This window comes from Chrysemys picta, chromosome 7, assembly GCF_011386835.1.
Source record: "Chrysemys picta bellii isolate R12L10 chromosome 7, ASM1138683v2, whole genome shotgun sequence".
NCBI lineage: Eukaryota > Metazoa > Chordata > Testudines > Emydidae > Chrysemys > Chrysemys picta.
Window position 1 is genome coordinate 128,327,510 of NC_088797.1, and position 12,638 is coordinate 128,340,147.

General features: G+C 56.3%; 1 protein-coding gene across 6 annotated transcripts in view; it reads right to left on the reverse strand.

Moving 5' to 3' along the window:
* The window catches only part of CNNM1 (cyclin and CBS domain divalent metal cation transport mediator 1), a 56,400-nt gene that overhangs the window by 11,734 nt on the left and 32,028 nt on the right, over positions 1 to 12,638 (reverse strand). For all 6 annotated transcript variants that reach the window (XM_065552733.1, XM_065552731.1, XM_065552730.1 and 3 more), the window contains exons 2-6: positions 9,736 to 9,879; positions 8,816 to 8,956; positions 7,697 to 7,866; positions 6,121 to 6,220; positions 5,508 to 5,555 (exon numbers count right to left, since the gene is read on the reverse strand). In XM_065552733.1, coding sequence (XP_065408805.1) covers positions 5,508 to 5,555; positions 6,121 to 6,220; positions 7,697 to 7,866; positions 8,816 to 8,956; positions 9,736 to 9,879 — 603 coding nt within the window. The remainder of the gene's footprint in view (positions 1 to 5,507; positions 5,556 to 6,120; positions 6,221 to 7,696; positions 7,867 to 8,815; positions 8,957 to 9,735; positions 9,880 to 12,638) is intronic.

Sequence of the window (12,638 nt, forward strand, 5' to 3'; positions counted from 1 at the left end):
AGTATTTTGTCGGCAAAAGTGCCGACAAAGAGCATTTACACACGCTGAGTTTTAGCAACAAGGCTGTGTCGACACAGCTTTGTCGCTAAAAGTTGCGTGGTGTAGACTAGCCCTTGTATTACCCTAGTGCCTAAGCGCCCCAGGCATGGCCCAGGCCCTCACAGTGTGGGCGCTGCACAAACACAGAACAAAAGGACAATCCCTTCCACCCGGAGCTCTCAATCCAAGTCAGAGACAACAGCTGGCTGCAGGCAGATGGAGACGTACGAGGAACCAATGAGACAGGACTGGTCTCAGCACCCAATCCTTGTCAAGATTTGTGTAGGCATCCCAGCAAAGGAGATTTTGCAGGAGGCCAATGAGATGGTTTTGCGGATGTTTGCAGGGAGCCCCTCCCACAGGTGAGGGACAGCCTGGGTGAAAGCACGTGGGGGCTGGGGCTGGCGTCATGGGCTGATGGGAGACAGGAGTCGATTCTCAGCAGTGAAGGAGAGATGTTAGGGTGGGGAGAGGCCACAAAGGGCCTTGAAAGTGAAGACAAGCAGCTGATGTCTAATGCACAGAGACGAGCGAGCCAATAATGGGATGCAGAGAGGGTGACGTGGTCAGAGCCGTGGGCTAGGAGAACCAGCTTTCGAGCAGCACACCGAATGGATCTGAGCGGGGCAAGATTGCATTTACCAAGACCAGAGAGAAGGATGTTGCAGTAACTGAGATACAAGATGGTGAGAGTTTTAGCTGTGTGGATGGATGGGAAAGGCCGTATCTTAGAGACGTTCTGCAGAAAGAATCTACGAGATTTAGACATAGCCTGGGTGTGAGGACCTAGGGAGAGCTCTGACAACCAGGTTATGGGCCGGGCAGGATGGTTGTGTTGGCGACAGTGATCAAGAAAAGAGGTAGCAGGGAAGGCGGTTAGGACTCTGTTTTAGCCACGCCGAGCTTGAGCAGACATCCGTGAGGAAATGTCAGAGACAGGCCGAGGAACTAGTCTGGAGAACCCAAGGCTGGAGCACAGAGGTAGAGCTGTGAATCCTCAGCATACCAGTGGTAATTGAAGTCATGTTGTGGATGAGAATACCCAGAGATAAGGTGGAGGGGATCAAGGACAGAGCCCTATGGAACTCCCACAGAAAGCTGGAGGGCAGATGAAGAGGATCTGCTGAAGGGGCCAGTAGTGAGGCAGGAGGATAACCGGGAGAAGACAATCACACAAGCCAAGGGAGGACAAGAGTTCATGAACTGCACCAGGATAACCACATTCGTGTTAGCAGGCAAAGCACCCCCGTGAAGACAAGGCCTAACGAACAGAAGAGTCGCTTTCTGAGGTCACAGATCTGATGGATTCAAACATGGCAGAGGTCAGCTAAGGAGCCAGCTAGTGCAAGCCATGTTTGTAAAGTGCCTGAAGATAAAAAGCTGGAAAGTTTGCCACCTGGCCGCCTCCCTTCTCCACACCCACCTCTTTCACACTCCTCCCAGCAGTAACCCCACTCACCTCATCCTTGGAATGACAAACCTATCAAAAATCAGTGATTGCAAGATGCACTAATACAATGCAGCACTTTCAAAAACACCCACCTCAAGTCTCCATGTGCCACCGCCAGTCAGGAATCGGGGCCAGCCGACGGGCAAGCTAACGAGCACAGCTGGCCTGTATCGGCTGCCTGATTGGCTGCACTGCTTGGTGAGAGGGTGAGCGGTGGACTGGTTTTAAGCCCAGCAGCAGTGGTTCTGTGGCTGCTCAAAGCATTTTCCCATGGCTGTGATAGCTCTTGTGTCTACTTGTTCCCAGTCTTGCTTTGCTCCAGGTAACCAGGTTCTGACCCTCAGCTCTGATGCCTGACCTCTGACTCCAGTTCCTGGCTATTGACTCCTGTTCTATTTGGCATGATTGCCCATACCCTGGTCTGTGAGCCCTCTCCTCTCCATCTACCTGTTCTATCCGCTCCAACTCAGCCCTTGTGGTGCCAGGGCAGGGGCTATCACCTTTCTCTAACGCCTCATGCTCATCTCTGGTGCTCTATAACAAAGGTACATGGCTGCACAGTAGCAATATAACAAAGGTTTAATAATCAGTAAATGTTACTATTTAAATTTCTGATAGTAACAATAAGATCACACGTGTTTTTCACTGGATTACTCTTCAAGGGGGGAAAAAAAGGGAAAACCATGGATGATCAAAGTAAATGTTCTGTGGGTGAAATTCACGGCCTGGCCAACACCTACATCCCCCCATAAGTCCTACAGTCCTGGAGGTGAGTGGTGTGTAAGTGGAACGTGCCCTTGTGATGGAATTTCACCCTGTGTGGTCACAGGAGAATGAACGTCTCATTGCACAACGCCAGGTTCATATTCACGGGAAAAGGGAAATATGGGAGTCAATAAATAGCCACCAGGCATTTATAGCTGGATCATGCACAGCCCCTGAGATGGTCACCAGGTGGCGCTAAGAGCACATGCATGATGGATGGTGCACACCTGGGAGGAGGGGGTGTCTGTCACAGCTGGAAGGGAAATCAGGTGGATTTAGGTGCCTTAGAAATAATTCTCATGATTTTCCCCACCCTGCAGGGTTTGCAGCCCAAAGATGACAGCCTTGGGCCCCAACCTGCCAGCCCACGCATGGAGTTGTGCATCCCACTGGTGGGTGTGCGAGTGCCCAAGTGCTTGCAGGACTGGGGCTTTAAGCCGATGCTGGAGAGCCACAAGGTGAGATTAACCTGTTTATTCCATCGGCCCAGTGGAACGTGGCGCAGAAAGCAGCGAGAGGTGGGAGAACGCCTGGTGATCATCCAAGGAGAGGATTTAAATCATCAACACAAGCATCGCTGCTTTTTCAATTAAAGTCAGAGTATCCAGTCAGAAATACCCGATCCTAACAAACTCCCAATAGTCTGGCCTCCCTGGGAATAGTTCACCACTTCCCGCCATGAGCACTCTCTCTTCCCCGTCTGCCCCTCCCTGCTGGGGTCAGGTACTAATATGGGCTTCGACCCCACAACTGGGCCCACGTAGGCAGCTCTCCATGGGCCGCACTGGGCTCGGCCCAGGCACAGGGCTTTAGTTATTGGAACAGGATTCAGGATCGGGGCTCGGCTTATAAAATCAGCAGGAGGGGGGCATCACAGTACACAGCCAAGGAGCTGGATGGGGAGTAATCATTAATAACAGGATCATGCCAATTAGATGCTGAAAATTCTTCTAGGCTGACTAAGGGTATGTCTACACTTAAACTGCTCCAGCGGCAGTGTAGACATGACCTGTGCCAACAGGAGGGGTTCTTCTGCTGGCGCAAATAATCCACCTCCCCGAGAGGCGGTAGCCAGGCTGACAGAAGAATTCTTCTGTCGATGTAGCGCTGTCTACGCTGGGCGTTATGCAGCAGAGCTGTGTCTCTTAGGGGTGTGGACTTTTCACACTCCTGAGAGTCGGAGCTGTGAAGATGGAACTTCCCAGTGTAGACCAGTGTGAAACCAGAGCTGGTCAGTAACTGCAGGCAGGGAATGTGTGGGAGGGTTCTGGGTTTTTCTAACTTGACTGCATTGCTTTAACAGCATGCACACGTTCACCTGAGCAGCTGCCAGGTAAACTGAACCATCTGTGCCATCTCAGACTGGCCTTTGTTCACATGTGAGCCCACATCTGCGTGGGACCCACATTCAGTACAGCCGAAAGGTGGTGAACTGAGACCTAAACGGATCAGACAAAAACTCATTGTCTTCACTGCTGTTTTCTCCCTCCTGTTTGTTTGCCTTGTCCCCCGGCTGCATCGTGTCACTGTCTGTTTGGGCGGTGCCCTGGAGCTGCATGGAGCTCTGTGTGAGTGCCGGCTCTACCCGCTCCATTCCAGCTACGTGACTGAAGCCTTAGATGGTAAGTTCTCTGCGGCTGAGACTGTCTTGATACTGCCTTGTCTGTGCAACACCCAGCAGCCTTGTTCTGCATTGGTTGGTGCTCCAGGTGCTTCTATTGCACAAATAATAATAATAATATGGCCCACTGCACCTGCCCCAGCTGCTACAGAAGCCAATGGCAAAGCTCCAGGATTGGGCCCTGTGACATTTCCAAGTGTTCAAAGCTAAGCCCAGGGTAGGGCAGGAACAGCTCTTTAAAGTGTGAAAAACAGCTCCTCCCCCCCGCCAGATAACGGCAAACAGGGATTTAAAACTCACCCAAAAAGGTCCCGCCTGGGCTGAGCAGGGCAGATTTCTGCCCAAAGGTGGCACAAAATGCCGGCACACTTGGTACTCTAGCATCATTCCCACAGTGCCCCTGTGGTTGGCCAGAGACAGGCCCTAAGCCTGCAGACGCTAACGCCTGTGCGCAGGGTTGGGGCCTTGATGTGGAACTAGGGCAATTAGAGCTGTGCCCATTTTTTTTTTCATTTAAACTATATTTGGGGGGACAAAAAATGGCTTTTTGACCAAAATGAAAATTTTCCACAAAAGCCTTTAGTTCTGGTAGAATTTCTCCAGTTCTCTGACAACACCAATAAAACATTTTTTTGATAAAAATGTCTCTGTTTTTGGTAAAAGTTTTGGGGTTTTAAAAAACAGAAAATTGTTGCCAGGAACATTTACCAACAATGGTTTGAAAAAAACAGATCGTCAGGATTGGTATTTTTTATGTAAAACAATAAACGTTCATATGACCTTTGTGTAAAAACACTTTAAAAAGTCCCACAATAAATAATTATTTCCCAACCTGATCTAATAGCCATAAGCCATGCCCGGTGCGTTAGGAGCTGTATGTAACTCTGACCTTGTGCCCTTGCTCATCTAACGGTGCCCCTGTCCCACCAATGCTCACTCGGGCATGGCTTATTGTGTAGACTGGGGTGTCTCACCCATTTTACATTAAAATTGTTTTTTTTCTAATGCTCAAAACTGGGTTAATTGTGTGTGTGGGGGAGGGTACAATGTCTCATTCCATTCTGAGAAAGGGTGAGAGGAAACAGATGGGCCTGCACATGCACTTTCCCTGCTGTTTTGAACATGTCTCAAATTTTTCTGACCTTTACTCTTGATTTTTAAGGCCCCCGGCCCGTTTACCCCACCCTGTCCTCCCCGTCCCCTGAAGCTCTGGGCCCAGGCTCCCTTCCAATTCACTTTCTTTAGGAAAAGCTAGGCTTGAAATACCAGAAATTCCCACATTCCATTTTTCCAGTGGAAAAGGAGCTGAAGTGAGTGGGGGGCTGGGCCGCAGCTCAGAACAGGGGCTTTCCCTCCACTAGCCACCTCGCTGCACCCCGCCCCAGCTACCTCTGATCTTCTTCCTCAGTCTGCGCCCCCTCCTGGTGCTGGGGTGAGGGATTGGCTTGGTTGGGTTTGTGGTGACGAGGCTCTGGCCAAGCAGGGCGTGTGCCAAGCCAGACTCTGCCAGCAGATGGCTGACGCCAGCCTGGCCAGGGCACCGGGGGTGAGCGAGCCCGGTGTGGGGACACTGCTCTGGCCGTGCACACAAGCACCGCTCGGGGGCAGAGGGGGGGCGTGGCCGATACCTACGCAGGAAGGAGGATCCGGCCAGGCTGCCCACTTTCCGCACATCGTTATCTGAAATCACAGGTGGGAAAGAGTGAATCGCACAGGAGCCAATCCCACGCCACCCCAGGGAGGAGGTGTTCCCGTGGGAACAGAAGTGGGAGAGGCCGTGCCAGCTGCCAATCACCCAAGTAGCGCTCCCTTTGCCTGAGGGCTTCCCCCCACACCCTGGCATGGCCTCTGTCTGTTCACTGGAAGGGGCTCGCCTGCTGCACAGCCCCTGCACCCCCCAGCTGCCGCCATGCAGAGCTGGCCCTGTGCAGGCCCAGGGGCTCTCTCACTGCACGTCCGTAAGGTCAGCGTGCGCACGGCCAGCTCCCACGCAGGGTGTGAGCCCCTGCTCTTCCCAGCCAGCGAGGGAAGCCCCCTGCTTGGCTGTGAGGCCAGGGGAGCGACTCCTCAGGCTGCCTGATACCCCACTGAACAGGGACAGCACCCTGCCCCCCTGCCCCCGACCTCTGCTGTCCCAGGCCCTGTCTGCTCATCCACCATCTCCTGGGGCCAGGGCAGGGTTGCTCTCTGCAGCCGGTTCTCTAGTAGCCCCCCCAGGCTGAGGATTGGCCAGCGCTGGCTTTACCTGAGCAGATGACAGCCATGATGGCTGGGACGCCATAGTAGGTGAACGCTCCGTTCTCAAACCGCAGCCCTTCCTTGCCAATCTCCACTTCCACTTTGCCCTGCAAGGAGGTAACTGTGCTCAGTGTCGCCCCCACTTCGCCCTGTCCCCCCACCCCTCGCAGGGCTGGGCGGGTCCCGCAGGCCAAGGGGGTTAGAGCACAGCTTAAAAACAACAAAGGCTAAAAATGTCCTCAAGGCTGCAACTGGCTCTGTGTCCACAGCATAAAGCCAGGTCAGTTCTGATGGGCACGGGGGGCTGTGCGTATGGGGAGCGCAGGCCTGGAGTGATGGGCTGGGGGGCTGTGTGGAGAAGGGGTGTGTGTGGTGGGGGGAGCCCAAGCCTGAAGTGATGGGGGGGGGGGCTGCAGGTCAGGACTGAGGGGCATGTGGGGAGCTGGGTGCATGTGAGGGGGGAGCCCAGGCCTGGAGTGATGGGGTGGGGGGCTGTGGGGAGAAGGGGTGTGTGTGGTGGGGGGAGCCCAGGCCTGAAATGATGGTGGGGGGGGGCTGTAGGGAGAAGGGGTGCATGGGGGGGGCTGCAGGTCAGGACTGAGGGACCTGTGGGGAGCTTGGTGTGTGTGAGGGGGGAGCCCAGGCCTGGAGTGATGGGGGGCTGTGGGTTAGGATTGAGGGATCTGCGGGGAGCTGGGTGCATGTGGTGGGGGGAGCCCAGGCCTGGAGTGATGGGGGCTGTGGGCCAGGATTGAGGGATCTGAGGGGAGCTGGGTCTGTGTGAGGGGGGAGCCCAGGCCTGGAGTGATGGGGGCTGCAGGTCAGGATTGAGGGATCTGTGGGGAGCTGGGTGCGTGTGGTGGGGGGAGCCCAGGCCTGGAGTGATGGGGGCTGTGGGTCAGGATTGAGGGATCTGTGGGGAGCTGGGTGTGTGTGAGGGGGGAGCCCAGGCCTGGAGTGATGGGGGCTGTGGGTCAGGACTGAGGGGCACTGGCAGAGCTGTTAGGGAGAATGTGGGGACGCATCCTCAACACGTGCCTGCCGGGGCCTGGCTGAAGGGCAATAAGATGATTAGATTCTCAGGATCAGTGACGGTTTCTGCATTTTTAGCCCCTGGGCTCTTTCTAGCTGTACCGCCTACTGGGCAGCACTGTCCACTCAGGGAATGAGAAACATCCCCCAGATAATTACTGCTGAGCAAGGAGAGCTCACTCTGTATCCGCCAAGCTCTTTGCCAGCATTCACTTCTTCATACTCACACCCCGTCTGGGAGCTGGGGAACGCGTGGGCCCATTTCACAGACAGGGGAACCAAGGCCTGGAGGTTAAACACCACGCTGCAAGCCTGTCAGAGCGTGGCAGCTCCTAGCCCCACACTCATTGCACTGCACGGCACGGCATCTCTGGCCAGCCCCCATTCGAGTCACCACCTCGGACCCACCCTGGGCTGTGAAATCCCTAGGTTCTTCCCTTTGAACGACCTGGTCTGGCCCAGCCAGGTGAGAGCCACTGAGGACAGCCCCGGTGGGGCTCAGCCTTGGGCTGCCTGACGTGGGGAAGCCCTGGCCCTGGACCTGGACGCACCTGCAGGATGAGGACGAAGTAGTCCACGGGCCGGTTGCGCTGGTAGAGATAGTGCTCCGCGGCCTGCTTGTTCTTATGGTCGTACTTCAGCTCCTGGATGACGTTGGGGTGTTTGAGGAGTCTCAGCAGGATCTTCTCCGAGAGGCAGGGAGATTTGAAGGGTTCGATTTCTAGGGGGAAGACAGGAGAAGGACTCCACCTATCCCAAGGCCCTTTCCGCGTGGGAAATCCCAGCAGGGCAGGGCTGTGCAGGCCCCATGTGCTCACTCCGCCCAGTCAGGAGACGCTGGCCGGGATGCTCGCATACCCCCGGACGCTGCTGGCAAAGTGCTCAGGGATCAGAACTTCACCCAGGCAGATGACCAGCATAGGCGCCGACTTCTGCTCCCTCCGGTGGGTGCTCGACTCCCCTCTGCCCCTGGTCCCGCCCTGACTCCTCCCCTGCCCCCTCCTGCCCCTGCCCCGCCCCCATTCCAACCCATTCCTCAAAGTCCCCGCCCCAACTCCACCCCCTCCCTGCCCCTATTCCGACTCCTTCCCCAAATCCCAGCCCTGGCCCCGCCTTCTCCCCTGAGCGCGCCATGCGCCTGCTCCTCCCCCACCCGAGCGGCCAAACAGCTGTTTGGCGGCAGCTGGTGGGAAGCGCTGGGAGGTAGACGGAGGAAGTGGGGTTGGGGGAGGGGCTTGGCTGCCAGTGGGTGCAGAGCACCCACTAATTTTTCCCGGTGGGTGCTCCAGCCCTGGAGCACCCACGGAGTCAGCACCTATGATGACCAGGGACAGGAGAGAGGGGGACCTTGGTTTGGCATCTCACTCAGGTGATGGGGGCCTCCCACAGCAGTGTCCCCCCGTGGTGCCCTGGGCCAGGACTGGGAGCCAGAACCAACCCCCCTGAGCTGGGGAGTCTGTGACCCCCATGGGTCCGAGTCCCCAGGAAGGAGGTGAAAGGGGAACCCCTCCTTGGGGGGAAGGAAGTGGATGAAATCCACGAGGCAGCAGAGCACAAGACCCTGGTGGTGGAGAGTTGGCAATACTGTGGGAAGGGTCCTGAGAGCCCCCAGGGCACTTGTGCTTGGGGGTGTTGGGCCTCCGTTCACGAGGCACAGGGGGTGCTGGTACCTGATGCCATGAAGCGGTGCGCGGCCAGCAGCAGCTGAGGGGAGATCTTCACCTTCATCTCACTGTCTGAGAGCCTGAAGATGGAGAAGTCGTGCGGCTTCCTGCCTTGGTGCAGCGCCCTCTCCTTCTTTCGGTTGTCTGCTGCAGGGGTGGAGAGCGGCACGGTTACGTGCCTGGGACAATACTGCTTAAGGCCAGCTTGGAACACAACTGAACCTCGAATTACACCAGCGTAGCCGAGACCTGAGACATTTACACTGTGCTCGTCCCCACGGCGTCTGAGCAGCTGAGATTGGAGCCTAGCTGCTGCCTCCAGACCCACAGGGGCCAGCCGGAAGATCTAGACCTGTTTGGTCCCCTCCAGTCCATCCCTGCCGCCCAGCTGCCAGGGCCGGATTGTTCCCTTCAGGCTGTTTTCTAGTGCCTTGGCCAGTCCAGTTCTAAAAGATCCAAGCAATGGAGCTCCCACCCCGCCCTGAGGAGACAGTTCCCCAGCCAGATCCACCCTCCTCTCAGGAATTTCCCTTGATACCTGCAAGTCTGTGCACTGAAAGCACCGGGCCGAGTCAGTCAGCACTTGCATCGCTCCCTTCCCGTACAGCCGAGGGACCATGCCAGGCACAGGGGCTTGGGACATGCAGTGTGACTGCGCCGGACACGCAGCGTCTGCAGGTGAGGTGCCAGAATCGCAGGAGGGCAAGGATGGGTCTCAGGCTGTGCTTGTTATTTTCATGCCGCACACTCTGTGCTGTGGAGGACATGCAGGGCCTGTGGCAGGACGGATACATTCCCCTCCTCAGGAAATTAATTCCTGGCTGCTCAGGCTGACTCTGTTTCTCTGAGCAAGCTGTCTGTCTAATCTAGCTAGCTAGGCCCTATCCCGGCTCCCCTCATCCCAGTATCTGGTCTGGGACACTGACTGTAAAGGTCTGTCTCATCCAGGATCTCGGACTTGATGATCTCTTCAATGACATCCTCCAGCGTGACGATCCCCATCACCTCATAGAACGGGTCTCCTTCCCCTTCGTTGTTCACCCGCTGCACGATGGCCAGGTGCGATTTACCTGTCGAAAGGGAACAGAACAGGAATGGAATCCCCCGGCAGCTGGGGGGGGCTTCTGGGCGGCATCTTTCTCCACCCAGGCCTCAGCAGGGAGACTCCCTAGGCCGATGGGGCTGAGGGACCGAAGTGTCCCTTCCTAGGCCCGCGTTCTCTCTGCCAGATGGGCTCCTCAGGAAATACCCGGGCATGGAGAGCAGCTCCACACAGCTGCTGGGCGCGCCGGGCTAGAACGCGAGTGAGCTCTGTGCCAGCAGGCGGTGAGGCGATACCTCAGACCTGCTGCACGAGGGTTGCAGAAAGGCAGCAGGCGAGCACAGCACTGCCATAGCTGGGCGATCTGGGCTGGTACAGAACCTGACCCAGAGCTCCCCCCCGTGAGCACCAGCCCGGAACTGGGTGGGAGGCGCGGCTTGGCGTGGGCCTTGGGAGCAGGACAAATAACCAACCAGAACTGTGGCAGTGCCCTGCCTTGGAGCCCCCATCTAAGAAAACTAGCAGGAGGCAGAGGGATAAAGCACCCAGTGAAACCAGACACGATTCACACAGAACAGGCCGAGCGTCAGACTCCCCTGCACTGAGCCCCCGGCGCCAGTGGGCTGATTTCTTGCAGGAGTTGTGGGAGTCTCTTCCTCGCTCCTACTCTGGGTCATTTGCGCCGACTTTAGGGCCCAAGTTTTCAAAAGAAGCTGCTCTGTCTGAGTGCCCCACTTGAGATACTGGGCATTGATCTTCAGAGATGCTGAGCGCCCACTGGCAGCTACCGCATGTGCTCAGCCCCTCTGTGGCGCCCGTTGGGCTCCCAGGGGCGAATGCTCTTGCAACGTTGGCCTGGGTTCCTTAGTGCTCAGTAGAACACTCAGAGGCCCCTCTGGTCACAGGCAGTGCAGCCATGACCCATGCCACACAGGATATGGGGATAACCGGGGATCCCACTCTCTTGCTGCGAAGTCTGACTGCCACTTGGATTTGCTTTATACCTGTGACCGATTGTGCCAACCCTTGCCCGGCTGGGAGCGAAGGGGTTAAATCCCTTCATGGGGTGTGAGAAGGCAGAGGCATTAGCCAGGCCTGAGGGAAAGGCCTTCAGCGGAGCCTGTGCCTCGGGGGCCGGTGGTCAGGCTGCTCTGAAGCCAGGGGTTCTGTGCTCGCTTGGGCTGCAATGTCAGGGGGATCGGTTCGCTTTCCTTCTTGCCAGAGCCTTTGAGTTACGCTGCCAGGGAAAGAACAGGCCAGGCAGCTACAAGGGGAAAGCTGAGAAGCCACACCTGGCCTGGAGGAGAAAGGTGCCTGTTGAAGGTACCCGGGAGCTCTTCCTACCCCTGCTTTCAGTGGGCGAATGAGACCCTCCTGCAGGGCCCTTCTCTACTCTGGGCCAGATGGCAGGAATCTGCTGATGCTTCTGACCAGTGGTGAGGATGCCGGGGGCCTGGGCCCGACCCTGAGCCCGGCTGGGAGCACAGCCCTCTTGGGTGGGGAGTGGGTTAGGTCACCCCACTGGCAAACTGAAGCCTCAGGCCTGACTGAACCTGGTTCCCTGGGAAAAGCTGAATCCCGTGAGCACCCGCGGGCAGGCGCACGCTGGGCCAGCGCTGGGCATGGACAGAGCCCGTGTAACTCACTAGCGAGCTGCGGGAGGGTGGGCAGTTCTACTCTACTCCCAGCGGGACTCTCACGTGCTCAGCCTTGAGAATTACAAGGCTACCCAGCCCTGCTCCACCCGTAACCCTCTTACCGCTCTCGCCCCCAGACCAAGTAAAGGCACCCGCATCTCCGCTGTGTGCACAAGATGACAACAAAGCACTTCCGAGGCGAAACAGGCCGCCCTGCACCCAACGGAAAGCAACGCGGTGTTACCTGGCTGGGGGAGAGCTGCACAGCACAGACCACAGGCTGAACGGCAGAGCCGAGTATTTCTGACCCAGCTGGGGATGGCTGGCACTGCACCCCATCCGACTGCACCTGTTAAGTCCCGTGCGCCCTACAGCCACCTCCTTATCTCCCTAATAAGAGGGGAGGGGAAAGGAACAGCCAGGATGCACGCTTCCTGGGGAAGAAATCTAGACAGATTTGTTAAGCCTCTGTGCTTCTTCCTCAAATGGGTGGGGCATGAGGGCTGGGTCTGACGCCGTGCTGGGATCTGTAGGAAGCCCCAGTGCCCTCCTGGAGGAGATCTAGGTTCAGTGATGTTCAGCTGCTGCCGAAGCAGAGGAATGCGAGAAGTAGGAGCTTGGAACAGACTGTCTAGAGTGGGGACTGAGCAGTGACAACTCCCCTCCCCAATGGACACTGAGCTGGGAAACCCACCAGCTCCAAACCAAAGGAAAGAGAGATATGGAGAGAATCCCAGGTACTGCCAGGCTAGGTTAGACCTGAGGTCCATCCAGTCCAGCATCCTGTCTCTGAGAGTGGCCAGAACCAGATGCCCTGGATGAAGGTGCAAGAAACTTCACATCAGGCATATTTGGGATCATTTCCCCTCTTCCCCCACCGCATTAGCTCACCTCCTGAGGCCTAATAGTTAAGAGATCGGCTTAAGCCCTGAAGCACTAGACTTAGTATCCCTTCCAAAGTGCGTTAGCATTAACTGCTATAACTGTGATTATTCTTATCCATGTAAATGTACAATCTTGTTTTTAATCTTGCTAAGTTTGTGACCTCAGTGACTTTATGTGGCAGTAAGTTCCACGGACTAATTACACAATACGTGAAAAAGTATTTCCTTTTATCAGTTTTGAATTTGCGATCTGTTAATTACACTGA